Here is a 24,629-nt window from a genome sequence, read left to right on the forward strand (position 1 = left end):
TCATTAAACACAGAGAATTTCTCGTGGCACAATACCGTTGCGTAAGCAACTTTTCATTCGAGTTCGCATAGCGTGTAGGTGCAATCCATTCCTTTTCATCGCGTACGCAAGGCCCTGGTTCGAATCCAACTGCAACACTTTCGTAAAGGTTAGTGATATTTACGAATTTATCAATTTAAAAATTAAATGCCTTTATATTAAAAATATAGAAGGTAAAGTTTACAAACTTGTTGGTTTGTTGGTTAAATAACTGGCAATCTGTCTGGCAAAAATAAATCAAAAAATAGCTGCGGCAGTACGGCATGAATTCTAATAAACTGATTTTAAAACAGTTATTGAAGTAATAAATCTACACTGTTTTTATTTACATCAATTTGTTTTAAGATCTGTAAAAAAAGTTGTGTTAGTACTATTTTTTTGCTACTACACCTCTTATCATTTATAAATGGTCATGGTTTTCTGAACGTCAACTTAAACTGGTTTTATGTAGCAAATTTAATGCTATGTTCCGACCTCTAGAGTCGTTTTTTTACATTAATAAGAAAATCTAAATCTTATTTAAAAAGTGTAAAGTTTTTTATTGGTTTAAACATAGAAAATATATTTATTTTTTAAATCAATCTTTTTAAAGATTTTAAATATTGGATTAAAATCTAGTCAATATTTATTTAAAAATACAAAAAATATTTATAGACATATTTATTAAAAAATAAAAGATATTTTAAGACAATTAATTTAAAAAACAATTTTTTTTAGCAAAAATGGGAAAAACTTGTCCAAATTGCAAATCTAGTGACTTTGATGTGGACCCAGCTAGAGGAGACACCGTGTGTATGGGATGTGGATCTGTGCTGGAAGAAAACCGGATCGTCTCTGAGGTCTCAATCCAGGAGAATGCTGACGGATCAGCATCAGTTGTCGGTCAATTTGTGGCATCTGAGGGTAAGAAAATTTGTTTTGTTTTAATTTTTTCTTGATATTGGGTTTTTAACGAAAACTAATAATTTTTCTTCGGCGTTGGGTTTTTAACAATATTTAACTTTTACACCAAGATGTTGTTAAAAAATTTAAACAAATAATAATTTTTAGGAAGCTACAAACCATACTTAGCTGGATTTCAGTATGGAATGGGAAAAGAATCTAGACAGATCACACTAGATAATGGTATTTAATTTTTTGATAAACTTATAAAAAAATTATTTCATTATATATATATTTAATAGGTGATACCATAGCTAATTTTGTAATATTTCAACAGGTTTTTAATTTAGATCTTTTAAAAATTGAATTTTGTTTCCGTTGGTTTTTTATGGCATATAATTAAAAAAAAAATTTTAGTTGATATTTTTTGATTAATACCGTACTTTAAACTATTTTGTTGTTATTAAATTTCTGAAAAATGCTAAATATCTTAAAAAATATTATATATTGTTTTTTAATTAATATTTATTTTTTAGGCAAAAATCAGATTCGTGAAATGGGAGCATTGTTAAACTTGAATCGTCATTGCACTGACACTGCTTTTAATTTCTACAAGATGGCAATTGCAAAAAGATTGTCACGTGGCAGAAGAATAAAGCACATTGTGGCCGCTTGCTTATATATGACATGTCGCACAGAAGGGACACCACGTATCCTTGAATTATTTTTTTAATTTTATTTCTGTTAACAATTAAACTTTTGTCTTATTAAAAAAAATTATTTAAAAATATTTATAAAGACAAAACAAAAATAAATTATTATTTAACCTTCAAATATATATTTTAAAATAAAAGGTTGTGCTATTTTTAAGCTTGCATCATTATTGTATGTTTATATATATATAAAGTTTTTGCTTTGTTTTTTTTTCTTAACATTATTTTATTTGAACAGACATGCTGTTGGATTTTAGTGATGTAACACAGGTATGTTAATTTGTTTATTTGAATTAACAAAATTTTACAATTTCTTCAATATTGATTTTTTATCCGACTTGTTGTTCTATTTATTATTATAGGTTCTTAATACCATTTTATTGTAGTTTATATTTACATAAATAATATAAGAATTTAATTTAGGTCACCTAACATTTTATTCAATTTGAACTTTTTATAAAATCTCTAGCATTCAAACAGTCATGCATATTTTATGTCTCCATTTAGACAATTGAAAAATTTTAATCAAAAATCTCCCTTTGTTTTTTAGGTTAATGTTTTCACCCTAGGAAAAGTTTTTCTACTTCTCGCCAAGGAACTTCACATCAATCTACCTATACTCGGTGAGTTAGACAATTTTGTTTTGAAAAAAGGGTATTTTAATATAAAGAACACTTCAATATCATTATAACACAACAAAAAAAAATCAAAACAATATCTTTGTTTTAAGTAAGTTTTATGCAAAAAAGACTTCTTCTAGTGTATAGGTAAAATTCATACCATCTCATAAATATCTTTACACCTACTTTGCAAAAAAAATTAAATACATTAAGTATCAAAATAAAACAAAATTGGTAAATCCAAAAAAAAGGAATGCTTACAAAACAACACATTAAATACATGAATAAAATACAAGCTTTAATTAATACTTAGAAAAAAAAATACATAATTAAAACAGGGCAGTGTCAATAGTGCACAATTTTTTATTGATTGTCGAATTAAATACAAATATTTTGATATTTTTTTATAATAAACTATTATTTATAATAACAACATAAATATTTACACAAGCTTCTTACAGGCAAAATAAATAGTTTTTATGCATTAGCAGTTGTGTATTAAGTAATTTTTTATTATGTTTTTTTAGTAAGCAATTTATTTTTATGATTTTTTGACAAAAACGCAATAGATTAAGCAATTTTAAGTAATATATTTTATTACAAATAAATTTTGTAGTCCATAACTTAAAGTAGATAGTTATATATGGGTTATAAAACTCTGGTTTTAAATCCAAAATTTCGAAGTCAAAAAATGTTTTTACGCATTTCCATGATAAAAAATAAGCTCAGGTATTTGTCCACCTTGTACCCCAGTACCATTTGTACTATCGCTCGAACATTGAAACTGAATTGTGATTCCATCACAAACTACTTCAGCTAGTCCCTCCTGGCCAAAGTAACTAAGCTCATCACCATCTAATATTACTGATGCGGTGTAGAAAACACCTGGGTCACATTGTACTGGATTTTTAAACCAAACCGGAAATGTTTTGCTGCAGCCGTCAGAGAAAAAATTTACAGTTTCTTCGGACATAATTACTCCACATTTCGAGAGTTTGATATATACAGAATACGTGGCTGCGCCTGTGCTGGATCCATAAAGACCGAATCCAGCTAGAAAAATACGCTTTTCAGTCATAAACCTTATGGAATCGCATCTGCCACGGTATCGCCACTGGTTGCTGCGATACGCTGAAGACTGAAAGCGGCGACAACTGTGGGGAGTTAAACCTTTGCGTGGTTGCGATGCAAATTTGAGTGAGGGCTTAACGGAGGCAGAGTACCAGAAAAACACTTGGATAATTTCCTCTTTAGTTAGAACGTCAGTACAAGCTGGACCATCAGCAAATTCCTATAAATGAATTTTTACAGTTTTATTTAGTTAGTAATCAAGTTAGATATGAAAAGCTGGTTTAGTATAGAGTTATTTTGAGTTTAGTTAATTTTTTGTTTATTTAGTGGTATAGTGATGAAATTGCATAAAATATGGGGCATTTTGTATGCACATAAGCAATAACAAACCTGTAATGTCATTGCTGGTAGTCTAATTAAATACAACGCGTCGCCAAGCACTTTGCGTTTATTTTCGCTCGTCAGTTCCATATCTAGTTTTTTGCACTCAGATTCTGCCCATCTGTGTGCAGCTTGAAAAACAGCCATTTCTTTAACATTTAGTGTTTCTCGTGACAATATTGACTTGAGTGTGTAGTGGTTTACATCGGTAAAACCATCGGCTTCAAGTGCTAGTTCAGCTTGTGCATCTATTACCTTAAAACATATTTAGATTTAGTTTTTTAAAGGTAAATAAAGAATAAGCGTGCACTTGACCCTTATCAATAAATTTGTAATGTTTTATTTATTGTTAAAAAAGGGCAAATATTTTGTTAACTTGTGGTTTTATTCTGAACACAAAATGTAACCTGAATAATTGCAGAAAGGCAATGTTGATACTTATATCAGTAATTCTTATATGTGGGATCTTAGTTGTCTGATTTTGTTGTTTATAAATTATTAATGTTGTTTTAACTTTCTTGTGTGGGTAGAACTGCGCAATGCGTATATGTAAATGTAATTACCAAAAGTGTTTAATTCTTAAATGTGGAAAAATTTGCAGTGTTTAAAATTAAAAATAACTTAAACTTACTTCCCAGCATCTTTTAGTGAGGTCTTCTTCCTCGAATAAACAACTTTGAGAAAGTAGAATGCAAGCATTTTTGTAGCTTAAACTCGTTTCCAAAAATTGCACACAGGCTTGGGCCAAATATGGGACAATGTATTTTTTGGCTGCGTATAATGTTGCAAGCACCGTGCTTGGTTCTAGGTAAACTTCATCGCAATACAAATATCTAAAACAAAAATATTTTTAGTGGTAAAAATTTTTAATTCCACTATGTTTTTTTTTTTGTATATATCTTTATCCTCGATGTGGGAAAGTCGAATGCGCGACTTAAACATAGAGTAACATTAGTTACTCCGACCCAGTCTCGAGTTGCCTTTGGCAGTTTGGGATATTATAGATTATAATTGCCCGATAATTATACTGCTGATTAAGTGCTGGCTCAGCAGGAGTTCATACCGTTTATAGCGCCTTACTCAAGGGCGCTACAGCATGAGATCAGTGAGGATTGAACCCACGACCTCATGGTGGTGTAGAAAGTGTTCTTACCACTACACCACACTGCCGGTCCAATGTTTATACAGAATGATGTAATTAGTATTTTATGATAAACAAATTAGTATGTTAACTTGTCAAAGTTTGTAGAATTGGCTAGAATGTTTTGTTTGTAAAAGCTCGTTTAAAATAATATTTATTGATTTTTTTGCATCTTTTTAAAAAATTATAGTAAGACAGTTCTAAAAAAACAACAGATCTTACCTTAGCAATGTTAAAAATGCGGCAGGCTCAACATCAGGGATCCCAATTTCGTTTTTATTTTCGGCTAGGTGACCGTTAAACATTGCAAAAAATACTGAACTTCCGATAGCCAAAACATATTTGTGTGCAGGTATCGTTTTTGAATTGTCTAAAATAGATTTAGTTTAAAATTTAAAATAAAAAGCATTGATTAAAAAGTAGCCTGCATCAATAACATTTTTATTGATTATATTATATATATATGTAGTTTACATTACATAACAATGGCACATGCACTTTAGAAATTACGAAAATACCTTTTGAGCCAACAACGAATTTAACGTCGCTTAATAACTCGTTGTTAAACATTACAGCATTTCGTTCTCGGATCGAAATTTTTGAAACTTGCCATCCGAATTGTTTAACTTGAATTTCGTTGTTTGTTTTTGTTTCGTTTTGTGTCATTACATGAGAATGAGTCGACATTTTTTTGTTTCTTTCTTGGCAACTGTAAATATAAATTTTATTTACTGTAACCATGTTGAGATTTAAAATTGGATCTCTAGTAGAAACTTTTAACTAAACTAAATTAATGTCATAAAAAATGGAAAACTTGATAAATTAATAAAAATTATCATCTAATAAGGGGGTAGGGGTAGGGTTTAAACTTCTCCTTAACTAAAACAGTTGTGTTTTTATTTGCTATTATAGCCATAGGCAGATAGGCTGATAACCTTACTAGAGGTTCTTAAAATGAGTTTTTACTTCTAATTTTATTTACTTTTAGTTTGTATTTCATATTTTAGTCAAGTTGTATAAAAAATTTAGCACAAAGATGTTACTTTGAAGATTGTTGATTTATATTTATTCCGAATTCTCGCATGCGAGTTGATAAAGTTTCTGAATTTTCGCCAATTTCTTCTAAGGCGTTTGAATCATCAGCTACATTGCGGTCATCCATTTTGTACAAAACAGCTTAAATTTAAAATAAAACACAAAAAATACAAGCAAAAAGCAAACGTAAAATGGGAAATGCACTAAAACACTGACAACTAACTAAATATAAATGTTTACTTTTTTAATATCGTGGATTTTGACTATATCGGACGACCGCCGCGCCACGAAAGTAAAATACTCTCTTTTTATTAGTAGTAAATCGTGCCACGTGATTTGCGTATTTGTAACGTTTTAATTCATAATTTTGATTTAAATGTGTTAAGAGCACGAACTATGATGCAACTATATTAATTAAGATTTAAGTTTTTATTAAAAAAAATTTCATTGGGTAAAAAATATTTCTACCAAATTGAGTTTTATGAATTAAGTATTTGCTGACTCCCTTTTTTAAGATTTTTGTATAATACCCTGTTGTTGAGAAGTATTTTTTGTATGAAAAGTGTATTTATCTATTTTTGTTTAATTCTAGATAAATAAAACTTTTGGTTTATTACAATTTTTAATTTTTTTTTTTAAATATTGCTAAAATATATATAACTAATAGTTTATACACCTATTTTTTGACTTTAATTAAACTAATATAGTAGAAGTTAAATTAAAAATATATATACTAATAAAACTAATATAGTAAAAGGACATTGTAGTGCGGGACTATTAGTCTAAAGATGTTGTTATAAGTAATTCTTTGTATGACCCGACTGACATTTATCTGTTATGATTAGGCGGCATTGAAATAAATAACTATTGTGTATTTAATTGTAAAATCTGATCGAAATCGTTTTGCTTTTTTAGCGCAATGTCACGGCGTTTGTTATAACTTTAAAATTGTCTGAAAGTAAAGGTTTTTAAAAAGTTAACCACTAAGGTTTAAATCAAAGTAAATTGTCTTTAACTGTCGTTTAATTTCTATAGGTCAGGTCAAACGTCGTTTATTTATTTTTGTTTGATTGCCCAAATTATTTTTAGCTAATTTAATTCTTGTGCGTAAGAGACTGTTACATCATCATTATGAACGTTTGACTTCGTTAAAATCCTATTAATTGGGACTTCACGAATTGAACAAGCACTTTCGCTCGCTTTTCAGCAGTCTTAGCGCTAATTGTTGTCTGCCCGTGGTGTGTACTGTATAGGCTTTCGCCAATAGTTATAAGTTTACACATCTCAAGTTACGCTTAAAATCGCAGGGTTATTTAATACATTTGATAAAAACAGCGACAGTGTTTTGTTAGTAGTTATCAGTCGTGTTGAAAACGAGTTTTAAAAGCTTAACCAGATGCTATTTGTAACCCCTTTTTAATTAAGTTTTATCAAAATAGAATTTCAATCGTTTTATTCATAGCCAATACTTCATCAAATATTTAAGGCTACATAATTTTAATAAAAAAAATTTTAAAGTACTTGGCCGAGTAAAAGTTAATGTATTCTTGTATAATGGACTACAACATTTAATATTGCGTCTTAAATCCATATTATTCAGTTTTAGCTAAGTTAAATAGCGTCTAAAAAAAAAACTTGACAAAATTACTAAAGCATAAATTAAATCATGGAAAATCAGCCGACAGGGTTAACTTCAACACACGCGATTTATAAACGTATTCTTCAACCTGCATACGAACGTATGATAGTGCAGCATGTCTATAAAAACAAAATCAATCTAAAATCCGGCGCTACTGGACAATTACTCCAAAAACGACCTAAAACTACAGGTAAGCATAAACAACTTGAACTTTAAGTTTTTAACAAAATTTTGGTATATACTTTTATATTTTATAGTATTTTATTAAATCTTTGCTTTACAGGATATTTGGGAAAGAAATATGAAAACAGTAGTGGTTATCCCGTAGCTTCTACCTACTGGAATCCCTCTATCAATGAGCATTGGAATTTTCCACACTCCATAGCACCATCTACTGCACACAGCTGGGCATATGCACAAGTAATTAACAGACAAATATTAACGAAATAATCCAAGCAAGATTAAAAAACTTTCCCAAATATAATATTTTTTAAATTACATAAAATTTGTTGTTTTTAAAAAAACAATAAGAAATTATTTCATTTATTGATTTTTTTTAAGATTAATAAACTAAATTTTGATAATTATTTTAGGATGTCACACGACCGGTATCGTACCCTCAACTAACAGACGAGTACAACATGAAAACATCTTCTCGCGCCAACACTTTTAGTGCCACCACCAGGGTACGTGAAGTGCCAGTGGCAGGTGTATTTAAAAAGGAAATCCAAGAGTTCCGATCAAGAACTCCTTCTGCTAGAGGAGTTAGAGCGGCAGCAATAACTAATCGGTCATTAGTGGCATCACAACGGTTGGTTTGCCTTTTTTTATTCTTTGAAATCTGGGTTTTTTGAGATTATTTTAAAAACATTTGGCAACTGGCATGTTGAAACTATATTAAAATCATGATTTCATATAAGAGAAAAAATAAAAAAATGTTTTGGAAATATAATGTTTTTTTAAGTTTTTGCATATATAATGTTTAATTAATTTCATTAAATATTTTGTTGATGACCTGTTAAAATTTCCTTCTAGGGCATCTAGTGTAGCTGGAATGAGTGTTGCAATGAAAAGTCGTGCATCAAGTGAACAACCAAACCGATTGTTGAAAGAACACAAACAACTACAACTAACTCGTGAAAGAAAACGACAAGCCCAAATCTCGTCCCATCGCATTGATAGAATGTAAAATGAAGTTTTAAATTAGTCATACCAATATTTTGGGGGTTAAGTTTAAATAATTAATGATTAAAATATAAGTAGTTAATTTTTTTGGTTGGTTTTACATTTTTTAGATAACTTTTGTTTTAAGGTATTACATGCATGGGGCATCTACTAAAATTCATTCCAAATATGAAATTTCGGAAGAGGAGTTGAATAGACTGAGAGCAATTGCAATAGCACGAGGTGTACCTCTAGTGCCCTCTTATGGCTACAAGAGCAAAAAGTCAATCTCAACAATCAGTGGACCTCATTCCACTCCAAGAGGTCCGGAAGATCCTGAAGATGATCTTGGGAGGTTGGGTAGTGCCCGGACTGTGATACCAACAGCTGACAATTTATCACAAGGAGGTGACGTGATGTCAACAGGAGAGGTAGAAGGGTCAGAAGTCAAATTGGAAGAAAAGAGATCAGATGGTGCATCAGATGGAAAAGAAGATCGAGCGACTTCAGACAATGAAGGAGACGAGTTCAAGGATTATCAGAATGACGTTCTAAATAAAAGAACAGAAGAACACTCTAACTCGGATGCTGTTGAGAGACTATCAGTCAAGTCAGAATCTGCACTGTCTAAACAGGAAAAAAGTGTCACATTTTTAACAGAGTTAGAGCCTTTTGCTGATCCAAATAAAACTAGAGAAAAAGTGGAATCTTGAATTTTAAATCAGTTTTTAAACTTCGAAGCCTAAATTATGCAATCTTGAAATCCGAGTGCTTATATTGAACATGTTTAGCAACAAATAAAAGCATATTAAATGAGTATTTGCGAAAGCTTTTCAGGTTGTTTGTTTCATTCAAAACACTTGTGACTTCACAATCAACTATTTGTTGACGTCAACACAATCTATTTGGTAACTCGATCTTATCTCATTATGGGAATTTTGTTGGTGACATGAAATTTAAAACCTAGACATAAACCTAAATGAGACTGCTGCTATTTGTACACAAAAATGAAATTTATTCTCAATACCAAAAATGTTTACACAAAACAAAAAATGTCTTCAATTTGAAAATTTATTGTTAAATGATGTATTGTTGTTTGAATTTTGTGTTATGATATTTCACAACTTGTTAGCTTTAAGAAATTTTTCTATTATTAATTTTGTAGTTTAATATATTCTTTTTGTAGGTATTGTTTTGATAGAAAGTTTATTGTACTTTTTTAGTTGTTTTAGCACATTTTGCAATAAATTATGCACTTTAAAAGGCTTTTTTTACTATTATAAATTGCTACATACATTTTAATTAAAAATTGGTAAATTTTTTGGTGTTTTGTAAATTTTTTGATAATAAAAATTGTTATAATTTTGCTACAAAACTGAAAATTAAACACTATGTTTGTAGCTTTACATTTTGTTTTTAGATCCTTGCATTTACATTACCCGCTTCGCTCATCGATTAGACTTTGGTGACAAAACAAAGGATGTGATCGTGACTGCTATGAGACTAGTTTCTAGAATGAAACGTGATTGGTTGCACACAGGAAGAAGACCAAGTGGTTTGTGTGGTGCTGCTTTGTTAGTTGCTGCACGACTGCATGGGTTTAATTGTGAGCTAGCTGATATCAAGAAAGTTGTAAAAATTGGACATGACACAATCAGAAAAAGGTAGTGATACTGGTTTGTTGATTTTTTTAGTGATTAAATTTTATTTTTTTAATATCTATTTATCCTCAATGTAAAAAGGTTGACTATAGAGTAACATTGGTTACCCAAACCCAGTCTGGGACATTACAGACTATAATTATCCTGTAATTAAGCTGCTGATCAAGTGTTGGCTTAGAAATAGTTTATGCTGATCTCATGCATTTTAAATATGGTTCCACAACTATTCCTTTATTTGGTTTAGTCTAAACTTATTCAAAATGACACCACATATATAAAACAATTGTTAAAAATTTTGTTTAATTTGTTTTTAGATTAGTAGAGTTTCAATCTACCCCATCATCCAAGTTAACGATTAACGAATTTATGAGCATTGACCTGGAAGCTGAACATGATCCACCAGCATATATTAACGGAAGAATCAAAGCTAAAATCCAACAATTTGAGGCTGAGGCAGGTGGAATGGAGAATGTAGAAAGTAAGTATTACCTGATTGCCTAACCATTTTGGACAGCATTTTTACTTAAGCCCTAAATACATTTTTTATTTGTTCGTGTGTTAATAGAATGTAGCGGACACATTTTTGGGTTATTTTTTTTCTATATAGTTAAAACTTGTGGACCAGTAAAAACTATAATATTTTTTAAAATAAAATATTTTTTTTATTTTTTTTGCAGATGAAATAGGAAAACTTTCTAATGCTATAGAAGAAGACCAATCTACAGACACAGGTAACTTAAAAATTGTGTTTTATTTATTTTAGCAATAAAAAAATACGTACATACATGACTTAAAAGTTGTTTTTAAATGTTGTTTTAAATTTTTAGAGGGAAGTTCTACATCAACACCGAGAAAAAATCAACGATCAAAAGCCCTTAAACAGTTAAATAGTAAGTAAAATATAATAGTTATTTTTAATACAATTAAAAAACTATTTTAACTTTAGGAATTTTTGTGTAATTTTTTATATCTTATTTTACATACATGGTACTCTAATGCAGTAAAAATACATTTTATCACAATAAAAAGAAATATCTTATTTAAAGATACACCGGGAACACAAGTTTATCATGAAGATCCCGATCTCCAAGCCTCTGCTAATTTCGTGCACTCTGAAAACCCAGAAGCTTTGATAAAGAAAATATTTTCTCCCAGTAGAAATGCCAACATGCATCCGATGCAAAGTCAGAATAATAAAAATCATTTGCAACAAGGTTTGTACCTAAAATCTGGCAGTTTTTAGATTAATTTTCTGTTATAAATTGATTGCTTTTAAAAATATAGCATAGGTTGTTGTTATATTTTGTTTTATACTTCAAGAAAAGGGATTTAAAAAATGTATCTTATTTAAAATTTAATTTACTTTTTTTTTTGATTTAAGTTTCTAGATAAACAAATACAATTGTATATTAAATTATTTTTTAACCAAATATGAAATTTTATTTGAAGTTCAACTTAATTGTAAAAAAAAATTATGACTACGTTGTATTTAATAGGCCCTGCCCCAACCCCAGCCAGTTTAGGCCTAGACCAACCAATTGAAGAAACAACAGGCCAACTTGAAACGGTCAAGAGATCACATGACCTTGTTTTAGATGGAGAACTTGATTTGGATGGAATTGATGATGAAGAAATAGATCGAGTAATTATGTGATTTAAAAACACTTAAAAATTTTTTAAATGTGGCTACAGATAATAGGTCTAAAGGTATAACAAAATATTTTATTTAAACCAATTTTATAAACTCGAATTGTTTAAAAATGTTTAAAACAAAAAGTAAATATCTGTACTTTTTTAATTTTAAGTTGATTTTATCGTCCAATGAAAGTGAAATTAAATCCAGAATTTGGATGAAAGAATATGGTGAATTTTTAGTGGTAAGTAAAATGAGATTCGATCGTTTTTTTGATTTAGTAGTTCCTAAAATAAAAAAGGACTTATTAGCCTAAAAAATAATGGATGTTTTTTTTTATTATTCAAACATAGATTGCCTATATCAGTTAAGAAATTTACATTATGAAAGTTTGAATAAGTACTTTTAAAGACAGTGTATTTTTGTACTTATTTTTTGTATAATTTATGTATACTTCCACTTGTTTAAGGATATCAGCATTAATTAAATTTCATTTTTCAGTGAAGGAGTTAATTTTATTTTTAATACTTACAAACCTTTTATCCTTTAATAATTTTTTAGGAGTTAGAAGAAAAACGGGAAAAGAAGAGATTGGAAAATGAGAAAAAGGACAAAACAAGACAAAGAGCCAAAAGAAATAAAACAAAATACAAGGATTATTATTGTGATTCCAAAACTGCCAGTGAAGCTATAGAAAAACTTGTCAATCGGCAAAGATTATCAAATAAAATTGACTATGAAGCCCTTAGAAAAGTAAATTATAAAATTAAATCAATTTTTTTTTAAAATCAATCATAAATAATCAAAAATATTTTTTTTAAAGTTTTGTTTTTTTACAAACAGGCAACAGAGGGCGACATAAAAGATGACAAGATTAAGGCTACTGACACAGTTGTGCCCACAAAAGTTATTGAGGAGACAGGGGTTGTTAAAAAAGAGTATGGGGCACCTAATAAAAAAAAGCTTAAGTTAGAAAACAGCGCTTTTCTAAACCCATGTGAAAGCAGTGTTCAAAATGTAATAAAAAAATTATTATTTGTTAGGAATAAAAAAATTTTTAAAAATGTTTTAAAATCAAATAAAAATGTGAAATTATCAGTAAAATTTTAGTTCAAATTATTAATTGATTTACATAGGATTTTGTCTATTTGTTAGGTTGTGGTTGAAGAAAATGGTCCCCCGCCACCGGAGCAAGAAGAAGAAGCGGAGGAATGCTTTCAAGAAGAGTACGAGGAGGATCATTGCATGAGTGCAAGTCAGTTGATGCAGAGTGCTGGTATGTAAAATATTTTTAAATTTTTTTGCCTGAAAAAATACTGCAGTTTTTACTATATTATGTTTTGAACAAGTTGATACATTTTAAGGAGGTTTTAAAGTTTGTGCTTTTTAGTGATCTTTATTTTATTTTCCTTTTAGGACTGGCTGGTGGAAATGATGAGTATTATGGCTATGATGAATATGACTGACACACAATTTTCCCCATATTGAATCTAAAATCATAACAGTTTTCCTCAAAATGGCAAGGTTACAACTTAACAACACAATTAACAGAGAGATTGCAAAGTTGTATAACCAACTTTGATTAAAAAAGAAAACTTTAAAAACGCATTAGTAATTTGTTTTAAAATTTAAAAGCTTAGACTATTTGGGCATTAATCATGATTTTATTAAACATATGTAGCACAATCTTGTTTTTGTTTAATAAGTTTTAAGAATATGCTCAATTTTTTAACATCTTCTTTTTATTTATTATTGTTTTTTTTTACGTGAAGTAGTATAAATATTTTGGTGTTTGTTTTTTTTTTGCAATTAAAAAAACTAAGTTATTTTTTACTTTATTATTATCACGATTCGTATAAAACAGAAAAAACTGTTTATGACTTGCCAAATTTTTTTAAGTTTTGCATTAGATTAGTGTTTTAAATAGTGGTCAATATGGTAAATTTGAATTTTAATATATATTTTTTTTTATCTTAAAGCAGTTGAAGTTGTATAAAAGCAGTATAATTAATGTACTTATCATTCTTATTAAGCAAGTATACACATTTTAATTCGATCTGGCATAATATTAATAAAACAAGCAATAAAAATCAATTTTTTTAAATATCTGAAATTTTTTTTTTTAATAAATATGACTGACATAACTTATTGCTTTACATTTTCTTTTTTTGCCTGAAAGCCCTTTATAAGAATTACACTATATGAACATGTTCGATTTTAATTTTCATAAATTTCACAACAATATTGAAGTATAAAAGAGATAAATATTTTACAAATTGGATAGAACGGTTTTACACAGTTTATAATACAAAAAATATATTTAATAACTTTCAATATATTTAATAACTTTAACTAATACCACTTTTTAAATCGCTTCAGTTTAGTGTTAGAAAAAATACTAATGACAAAAAATTAACATATTTATTTAGATTCTTAAAAAAACTATATATTTAGATAACTATTAAAAATTTTACAACCTTTTTCATTTAGGGCGATTTGACCCTATCAGGTATAACTAGATTTATTTGATAAATAAAATATGGTTCAAAATTATTTAATTATTTTTTAAATTAATCTATATTTATAAATAAAATTATACATAAACATTACTTAATTATGAATATTAACTGAATAAATGAATCAAATATAACGTAATTATTTATCAAACTAAAAACGTATTAAATTGTTGGATTAAGAAAATTTCGGAACAAAATTATTTTTAAATATCAATCATTAATTTTTAATCAACAAACTAGAAATTAAATATATTTAACAAATATGAATTAATTTTTTAACCCAGTTTTAAGTTGGTAATTTTAGAATATACATTAGACAGAGTTTTATATGCCCAAAATTGGAATTTTTTTAGAAAACTTTTGCGAAATGTTTTATCTTGAAAGTTAGTTAGGCCAATGCCCGTCTAATAAAATATAAAATTTTTGGTTTTGAGATTTCATAAATTTTTAATAAAAGTATCATAACTTTTATGAATATTAATATTTTCGAAAAATATTATGTAAACACGGTAATCGGACCTGTGCGGTTCTAACACAACAATTATTCTTCGATTTAAAATTTTTTATTTTTTTTCAAAAAATTTTTATGCAATATCATTGGCCAAAAATATCACGTGACCTAATGAAAACCAAAATAAAAATTACCTCAAACTTTTGTTTAACTGAAAATTTTCGCGAAATGTCTTATCTTGAATGTTAGTTAGGCCAATGCACGTCTAATAAAATACAAAATTTTAGGTTTTGAGAATTCATAAATTTTTAATAAAAGTTTCATAACTTTTATGAATATTAATATTTTCGAAAAATATTTTGTAAACACGGTAATTGGACCTGTGCGGTTCTAACACAACAATTATTTTTCGATTTAAAATTTTTTATTTTTTTAAAAAAATTTGTATGCAATATCATTGGCCAAAAATATCACGTGACCTAATGAAAACGAAAATAAAAATTACCTCAAACTTTTGTTTAACTGAAAATTTTCGCGAAATGTTTTATTTTGAATGTTAGTTAGGCCAATGCACGTCTAATAAAATACAAAATTTTAGGTTTTGAGATTTCATAAATTTTTAATAAAAATTTCATAACTTCTATGAATATTAATATTTTCGAAAAATATTTTGTAAACACAATAATTGGACCTGTGCGGTTCTAACACAAAAATTATTTTTTGATTTAAAATTTTTTATTATTTTTCAAAAAATTTGTATGCAATATCATTGGCCAAAAATATCACGTGACCTAATGAAAACGAAAATAAAAATTACCTCAAACTTTTGTTTTACTGAAAATTTTCGCAAAATGTTTTATCTTGAATGTTAGTTAGGCCAATGCGCGCCTAATAAAATATAAAATTTCAGATTTTGAGATTTCATAAATTTTTAATAAAAGTATCATAACTTTTATGAATATTAATATTTTCGAAAAATATTTTGTAAACACGGTAATTGGACCTGTGCGGTTCTAACACAACAATTATTTTTCGATTTAAAATTTTTTATTTTTTTAAAAAAATTTGTATGCAATATCATTGGCCAAAAATATCACGTGACCTAATGAAAACGAAAATAAAAATTACCTCAAACTTTTGTTTAACTGAAAATTTTCGCGAAATGTCCTATCTTGAATGTTAGTTAGGCCAATGCACGTCTAATAAAATACAAAATTTTAGGTTTTGAGATTTCATAAATTTTTAATAAAAGTTTCATAACTTTTATGAATAATAATATTTTCGAAAAATATTTTGTAAACACAATAATTGGACCTGTGCGGTTCTAACACAACAATTATTTTTTGATTTAAAATTTTTTATTATTTTTCAAAAAATTTGTATGCAATCTCCTTGGCCAAAAATAACACGTGACCTAATTAAACCCAAAATAAAAATTATCTCAAACATTTATTCAACTCAAAATTTTTGCAAAATGTTTTATCTTGAATGTTAGTTAGGCCAATGCGCGCCTAATAAAATATAAAATTTCAGATTTCGAGATTTCATAAATTTTTAATAAAAGTTTCATAACTTTTATGAATATTAATTTTTTCGAAAAATATTTTGTAAACACGGTAATTGGACCTGTGCGGTTCTAACACAACAATTATTTTTCGATTTAAAATTTTTTATTTTTTAAAAAAAATTTGTATGCAATATCATTGGCCAAAAATATCACGTGACCTAATGAAAACGAAAATAAAAATTACCACAAACTTTAATTTTACTGGAAATTTTCGCGAAATGTTTTATCTTGAATGTGAGTTAGGCCAATGCACGTCTAATAAAATACAAAATTTTAGGTTTTGACAATTCATAAATTTTTAATAAAAGTTTCATAACTTTTATGAATATTAATATTTTCGAAAAATATTTTGTAAACACGGTAATTGGACCTGTGCGGTTCTAACACAACAATTATTTTTTGATTTGAAATTTTTAATTTTTTTTCAAAAAATTTGTATGCAATATCATTGGCCAAAAATATCACGTGACCTAATTAAACCCAAAATAAAAATTACCTCAAACTTTTGTTTTACTGAAAATTTTCGCGAAATGTTTTATCTTGAATGTTAGTTAGGCCAATGCGCGTGTAATAAAATACAAAATTTTAGGTTTTGAGATTTCATAAATTTTTAATAAAAGTATCATAACTTTTATAAATATTAATATTTTCGAAAAATATTATGTAAACACGGTAATCGGACCTGTGCGGTTCTAACACAACAATTATTTTTCGATTTAAAATTTTTTATTTTTTTTCAAAAAATTTGTATGCAATCTCATTGGCCAAAAATATCACGTGACCTAATGAAAACGAAAATAAAAATTACCTCAAACTTTTGTTTTACTGGAAATTTTCGCGAAATGTTTAATCTTGAATGTTAGTTAGGCCAATGCACGTCTAATAAAATACAAAATTTTAGGTTTTGAGAATTCATAAATTTTTAATAAAAGTTTCATAACTTTTATGAATATTAATATTTTCGAAAAATATTTTGTAAACACGGTAATTGGACCTGTGCGGTTCTAACACAACAATTATTTTTTTATTTAAAATTTTTAATTTTTTTTCAAAAAATTTGTATGAAATATCATTGGCCAAAAATATCACGTGACCTAATTAAACCCAAAATAAAAATTACCTCAAACTTTTGTTTTACTGAAAATTTTCGCGAAATGTTTTATCTTGAATGTTAGTTAGGCCAATGCGCGTCTAATAAAATACAAAATTTTAGGTTTTGAGATTTCATAAATTTTTAATAAAAGTATCATAACTTTTATAAATATTAATATTTTCGAAAAATATTATGTTAACACGGTAATCGGACCTGTGCGGTTCTAACACAACAGTTATTTTTCGATTTAAAATTTTTTATTTTTTTCGAAAAAAATTTGTATGCAATATCATTGCCCAAAAATATCACGTAACCTAAGTAAACCCAAAATAAAAATTACCTCAAACTTTTGTTTTACTGAAAATTTTCGCAAAATGTTTTATTTTAAATGTTAGTTAGGCCAATGCGCGTGTAATAAAATACAAAATTTTAGGTTTTGAGATTTCATAAATTTTTAATAAAAGTTTCATAACTTTTATGAATATTAATATTTTTGAAAAATATTTCGTAAACACGGTAATTGGACCTGTGCGGTTCTAACACAACAATTATTTTTCAATTTAAAATTTTTAATTTTTTTAAAAAATTTGTATGCAATCTCATTGGCCCAAAATAGCACGTGACCTAATTAAACCCAAAATAAAAATTACCTCAAAGTTTTGTTTTACTGAAAATTTTCGCAAAATGTTTTATCTTGAATGTTAGTTAGGCCAATGCGCGTCTAATAAAATACAAAATTTTAGATTTTGAGATTTCATAAATTTTTAATAAAAGTATCATAACTTTTTTAAATATTAATATTTTCGAAAAATATTATGTAAACACGGTTATTGGACCTGTGCGGTTCTAACACAACAATTATTTTTCGATTTAAAATTTTTATTTTTTTCGGAAAAAATTTGTATGCAATCTCATTGGCCAAAAATATCACGTGACCTAATGAAAACGAAAATAAAAATTACCTCAAACTTTTGTTTTACTGGAAATTTTTGCGAAATGTTTTATCTTGAATGTTAGTTAGGCCAATGCACGTCTAATAAAATACAAAATTTTAGGTTTTGAGAATTCATAAATTTTTAATAAAAGTTTCATAACTTTTATGAATATTAATATTTTCGAAAAATATTTTGTAAACACGGTAATTGGACCTGTGCGGTTCTAACACAACAATTATTTTTTGATTTAAAATTTTTAATTTTTTTTCAAAAAATTTGTATGAAATATCATTGGCCAAAAATATCACGTGACCTAATTAAACCCAAAATAAAAATTACCTCAAACTTTTGTTTTACTGAAAGTTTTCGCGAAATGTTTTATCTTGAATGTTAGTTAGGCCAATGCGCGTCTAATAAAATACAAAATTTTAGGTTTTGAGATTTCATAAATTTTTAATAAAAGTATCATAACTTTTATAAATATTAATATTTTCGAAAAATATTATGTTAACACGGTAATCGGACCTGTGCGGTTCTAACACAACAGTTATTTTTCGATTTAAAATTTTTTATTTTTTTCGAAAAAAATTTGTATGCAATATCATTGCCCAAAAATATCACGTAACCTAAGTAAACCCAAAATAAAAATTACCTCAAACTTTTGTTTTACTGAAAATTTTCGCAAAATGTTTTATTTTAAATGTTAGTTAGGCCAATGCGCGTGTAATAAAATACAAAATTTTAGGTTTTGAGATTTCATAAATTTTTAATAAAAGTTTCATAACTTTTATGAATATTAATATTTTTGAAAAATATTTCGTAAACACGGTAATTGGACCTGTGCGGTTCTAACACAACAATTATTTTTCAATTTAAAATTTTTAATTTTTTTAAAAAATTTGTATGCAATCTCATTGGCCCAAAATAGCACGTGACCTAATTAAACCCAAAATAAAAATTACCTCAAAGTTTTGTTTTACTGAAAATTTTCGCGAAATGTTTTATCTTGAATGTTAGTTAGGCCAATGCGCGTCTAATAAAATACAAAATTTTAGATTTTGAGATTTCATAAATTTTTAATAAAAGTATCATAACTTTTTTAAATATTAATATTTTCGAAAAATATTATGTAAACACGGTTATTGGACCTGTGCGGTTCTAACACAACAATTGTTTTTCGATTTAAAATTTTTATTTTTTTCGAAAAAAATTTGTATGCAATCTCATTGGCCAAAAATATCACGTGACCTAATGAAAACGAAAATAAAAATTACCTCAAACTTTTGTTTTACTGGAAATTTTTGCGAAATGTTTTATCTTGAATGTTAGTTAGGCCAATGCACGTCTAATAAAATACAAAATTTTAGGTTTTGAGAATTCATAAATTTTTAATAAAAGTTTCATAACTTTTATGAATATTAATATTTTCGAAAAATATTTTGTAAACACGGTAATTGGACCTGTGCGGTTCTAACACAACAATTATTTTTTGATTTAAAATTTTTAATTTTTTTTCAAAAAATTTGTATGAAATATCATTGGCCAAAAATATCACGTGACCTAATTAAACCCAAAATAAAAATTACCTCAAACTTTTGTTTTACTGAAAGTTTTCGCGAAATGTTTTATCTTGAATGTTAGTTAGGCCAATGCGCGTCTAATAAAATACAAAATTTTAGGTTTTGAGATTTCATAAATTTTTAATAAAAGTATCATAACTTTTATAAATATTAATATTTTCGAAAAATATTATGTTAACACGGTAATCGGACCTGTGCGGTTCTAACACAACAGTTATTTTTCGATTTAAAATTTTTTATTTTTTTCGAAAAAAATTTGTATGCAATATCATTGCCCAAAAATATCACGTAACCTAAGTAAACCCAAAATAAAAATTACCTCAAACTTTTGTTTTACTGAAAATTTTCGCGAAATGTTTTATTTTGAATGTTAGTTAGGCCAATGCGCGTGTAATAAAATACAAAATTTTAGGTTTTGAGATTTCATAAATTTTTAATAAAAGTTTCATAACTTTTATGAATATTAATATTTTTGAAAAATATTTCGTAAACACGGTAATTGGACCTGTGCGGTTCTAACACAACAATTATTTTTCAATTTAAAATTTTTAATTTTTTTAAAAAATTTGTATGCAATCTCATTGGCCCAAAATAGCACGTGACCTAATTAAACCCAAAATAAAAATTACCTCAAAGTTTTGTTTTACTGAAAATTTTCGCGAAATGTTTTATCTTGAATGTTAGTTAGGCCAATGCGCGTCTAATAAAATACAAAATTTTAGATTTTGAGATTTCATAAATTTTTAATAAAAGTATCATAACTTTTTTAAATATTAATATTTTCGAAAAATATTATGTAAACACGGTTATTGGACCTGTGCGGTTCTAACACAACAATTGTTTTTCGATTTAAAATTTTTATTTTTTTCGAAAAAAATTTGTATGCAATCTCATTGGCCAAAAATATCACGTGACCTAATGAAAACGAAAATAAAAATTACCTCAAACTTTTGTTTTACTGGAAATTTTTGCGAAATGTTTTATCTTGAATGTTAGTTAGGCCAATGCACGTCTAATAAAATACAAAATTTTAGGTTTTGAGAATTCATAAATTTTTAATAAAAGTTTCATAACTTTTATGAATATTAATATTTTCGAAAAATATTTTGTAAACACGGTAATTGGACCTGTGCGGTTCTAACACAACAATTATTTTTTGATTTAAAATTTTTAATTTTTTTTCAAAAAATTTGTATGAAATATCATTGGCCAAAAATATCACGTGACCTAATTAAACCCAAAATAAAAATTACCTCAAACTTTTGTTTTACTGAAAGTTTTCGCGAAATGTTTTATCTTGAATGTTAGTTAGGCCAATGTGCGTCTAATAAAATACAAAATTTTAGGTTTTGAGATTTCATAAATTTTTAATAAAAGTATCATAACTTTTATAAATATTAATATTTTCGAAAAATATTATGTTAACACGGTAATCGGACCTGTGCGGTTCTAACACAACAGTTATTTTTCGATTTAAAATTTTTTATTTTTTTCGAAAAAAATTTGTATGCAATATCATTGCCCAAAAATATCACGTAACCTAAGTAAACCCAAAATAAAAATTACCTCAAACTTTTGTTTTACTGAAAATTTTCGCGAAATGTTTTATTTTGAATGTTAGTTAGGCCAATGCGCGTGTAATAAAATACAAAATTTTAGGTTTTGAGATTTCATAAATTTTTAATAAAAGTTTCATAACTTTTATGAATATTAATATTTTTGAAAAATATTTCGTAAACACGGTAATTGGACCTGTGCGGTTCTAACACAACAAATATTTTTGAATTTAAAATTTTTAATTTTTTTAAAAAATTTGTATGCAATCTCATTGGCCCAAAATAGCACGTGACCTAATTAAACCCAAAATAAAAATTACCTCAAAGTTTTGTTTTACTGGAAATTTTTGCGAAATGTTTTATCTTGAATGTTAGTTAGGCCAATGCACGTCTAATAAAATACAAAATTTTAGGTTTTGAGAATTCATAAATTTTTAATAAAAGTTTCATAACTTTTATGAATATTAATATTTTCGAAAAATATTTTGTAAACACGGTAATTGGACCTGTGCGGTTCTAACACAACAATTATTTTTCGATTTAAAATTTTTTATTTTTTTTTTAAATTTGTTTGCAGTATCATTGGCCAAAAATATCACGTGACCTAATGAAAACCAAAATAAAAATTACCTCAAACTTTTGTTTTACTGAAAATTTTCGCGAAATGGTTTATCTTGAAAGTTAGTTAGGCCAACGCGCGTCTAATAAAATACAAATGTTTAGGTTTTGAGATTTCATAAATTTTTAATAAAAGTTTCATAACTTTTATGAATATTAATATTTTCGACAAATATTTTGTAAACATGGTAATTGGAACTTTGCGGTTCTAACACAACAATTATTTTTCGATTTTAAATTTTTTATTTTTTTTTTTAAATTTGTATGCAATATCATTGGCCAAAAATATCACGTGACCTAATTAAACCCAAAATAAAAATTACCTCAAACTTTTGTTTTACTGAAAGTTTTCGCAAAATGTTTTATCTTGAATGTTACTTAGGCCAATGCGCGTGTAATAAAATACAAAATTTTAGGTTTTGAGATTTCATAAATTTTTAATAAAAGTATCATAACTTTTATGAATATTAATATTTTCTAAAAAATATTATGTAAACACGGTAATCGGACCTATGCGGTTTTAACACAACATTTATTTTTCGATTTAAAATTTTTTATTTTTTTTCAAAAAATTTGTATGCAATCTCATTGGCCAAAAATATCACGTGACCTAATGAAAACCAAAATAAAAATTATCTCAAACTTTTGTTTTACTGAAAATTTTCGCGAAATGTTTTATCTTGAATGTTAGTTAGGCCAATTCGCGTCTAATAAAATACAAAATTTTAGGTTTTGAGATTTCAAAAATTTTTAATAAAAGTTTCATAACTTTTATAAATATAATATTTTCGAAAAATATTTTGTAAACACGGTAATTGGACCTGTGCGGTTCTAACACAACAATTATTTTTCGATTTAAAATTTTTAATTTTTTTTTCAAAAAATTTGTATGCAATATCATTGGCCAAAAATATCACGTGACCTAATTAAACCCAAAATAAAAATTACCTCAAACTTTTGTTTTACTGAAAATTTTCGCGAAATGTTTTATCTTGAATGTTAGTTAGGCCAATGTGCCTCTAATAAAATACAAAATTTAAGGTTTTGAGATTTCATAAATTTTTAATAAAAGTTTCAAAATTTTATGAATATTAATATTTTCGAGAAATATTTTGTAAACACGGTAATTGGACGTGTGCGGTTCTAACACAACAATTATTTTTCGATTTAAAATTTTTTATTTTTTTTCAAAAAATTTGTATGCAATCCCATTGGCCAAAAATATCACGTGACCTAATTAAACCCAAAATAAAAATTATCTCAAACTTTTGTTCTACTGAAAAATTTCGCAAAATGTTTTATCTTGAATGTTAGTTAGGCCAATGCGCACCTAATTAAATATAAAATTTCAGATTTTGAGATTTCATAAATTTTTAATAAAAGTTTCATAACTTTTATGAATATTAATATTTTCAAAAAATATTTTGTAAACACGGTAATTGGACCTATGCAGTTCTAACACAACAATTATTTTTCGATTTCAAATTTTTTATTTTTTTTTTTAAATTTGTTTGCAGTATCATTGGCCAAATATATCACGTGACCTAATTAAACCCAAAATAAAAATTACCTCAAACTTTTGTTTTACTGAAAATTTTCGCGAAATGTTTTATCTTGAATGTTAGTTAGGCCAATGCGCGTCTATGAAAATACAAAATTTTAGGTTTTGAGATTTCAAAAACTTTTAATAAAAGTTTCATAACTTTTATAAATATTAATATTTTCAAAAAATATTTTGTAAACACGGTAATTGGACCTGTGCGGTTCTAACACAACAATTATTTTTCGATTTAAAATTTTTAATTTTTTTTCATAAAATTTGTATGCAATATCATTGGCCAAAAATATCACGTGACCTAATGAAAACCAAAATAAAAATTACCTCAAACTTTTGTTTTACTGAAAATTTTCGCGAAATGTTTTATCTTGAAAGTTAGTTAGGCTAATGTGCGTCTAATAAAATACAAAATTTTAGGTTTTGAGATTTAATAAATTTTTAATAAAAGTTTCATAACTTTTATGAATATTAATATTTTTGAAAAATATTTTGTAAACACAGTAATTGGACCTGTGCAGTTCTAACACAACAATTTTTTTTCGATTTAAAATTTTTATAACTTTTATGAATATTAATATTTTCGAAAAATATTTTGTAAACACGGTAATTGGACCTGTGCGGTTCTAACACAACAATTATTTTTCGATTTAAAATTTTTTATTTTTTTTTTTAAATTTGTTTGCAGTATCATTGGCCAAATATATCACGTGACCTAATTAAACCCAAAATAAAAATTACCTCAAACTTTTGTTTTACTAAAAATTTTCACGAAATGT

General features: G+C 26.7%; 3 protein-coding genes across 3 annotated transcripts; 2 read left to right on the plus strand and 1 right to left on the minus strand.

The window, feature by feature from the left end:
- Nucleotides 1-64: 64 nt before the first annotated feature.
- Nucleotides 65-13,906, plus strand: LOC145752466 (transcription factor IIIB 90 kDa subunit-like). Its single transcript, XM_082568760.1, has 17 exons — nucleotides 65-148; nucleotides 757-942; nucleotides 1,090-1,164; nucleotides 1,458-1,631; nucleotides 1,873-1,904; nucleotides 2,185-2,257; nucleotides 10,106-10,349; nucleotides 10,661-10,824; nucleotides 11,024-11,077; nucleotides 11,174-11,236; nucleotides 11,393-11,560; nucleotides 11,843-11,988; nucleotides 12,152-12,223; nucleotides 12,541-12,732; nucleotides 12,823-12,996; nucleotides 13,135-13,255; nucleotides 13,396-13,906. Exons 2-17 carry the CDS (start codon nucleotides 762-764, stop codon nucleotides 13,443-13,445), a joined length of 1,983 nt encoding a protein of 660 aa, XP_082424886.1. The 5' UTR covers nucleotides 65-148; nucleotides 757-761; the 3' UTR covers nucleotides 13,446-13,906.
- On the minus strand, nucleotides 2,486-6,093 carry LOC145752467 (BTB/POZ domain-containing protein 6-B-like). Its single transcript, XM_082568761.1, has 6 exons — nucleotides 5,891-6,093; nucleotides 5,366-5,556; nucleotides 5,070-5,217; nucleotides 4,338-4,539; nucleotides 3,716-3,961; nucleotides 2,486-3,545 (listed from the first exon to the last, which is right to left on the minus strand). The coding sequence occupies exons 1-6, from the start codon at nucleotides 6,007-6,009 to the stop codon at nucleotides 2,952-2,954; spliced, it is 1,500 nt and encodes a 499-aa protein (XP_082424887.1). The 5' UTR covers nucleotides 6,010-6,093; the 3' UTR covers nucleotides 2,486-2,951.
- LOC145752468 (uncharacterized) lies at nucleotides 6,860-10,111 on the plus strand. Its single transcript, XM_082568763.1, has 5 exons — nucleotides 6,860-7,711; nucleotides 7,805-7,941; nucleotides 8,115-8,332; nucleotides 8,557-8,706; nucleotides 8,834-10,111. The coding sequence occupies exons 1-5, from the start codon at nucleotides 7,549-7,551 to the stop codon at nucleotides 9,396-9,398; spliced, it is 1,233 nt and encodes a 410-aa protein (XP_082424889.1). The 5' UTR covers nucleotides 6,860-7,548; the 3' UTR covers nucleotides 9,399-10,111.
- Nucleotides 13,907-24,629: the final 10,723 nt, after the last annotated feature.

The sequence above is a fragment of the Corella eumyota genome, chromosome 5, assembly GCF_963082875.1.
Source record: "Corella eumyota chromosome 5, kaCorEumy4.1, whole genome shotgun sequence".
Taxonomy (NCBI): domain Eukaryota; kingdom Metazoa; phylum Chordata; class Ascidiacea; order Phlebobranchia; family Corellidae; genus Corella; species Corella eumyota.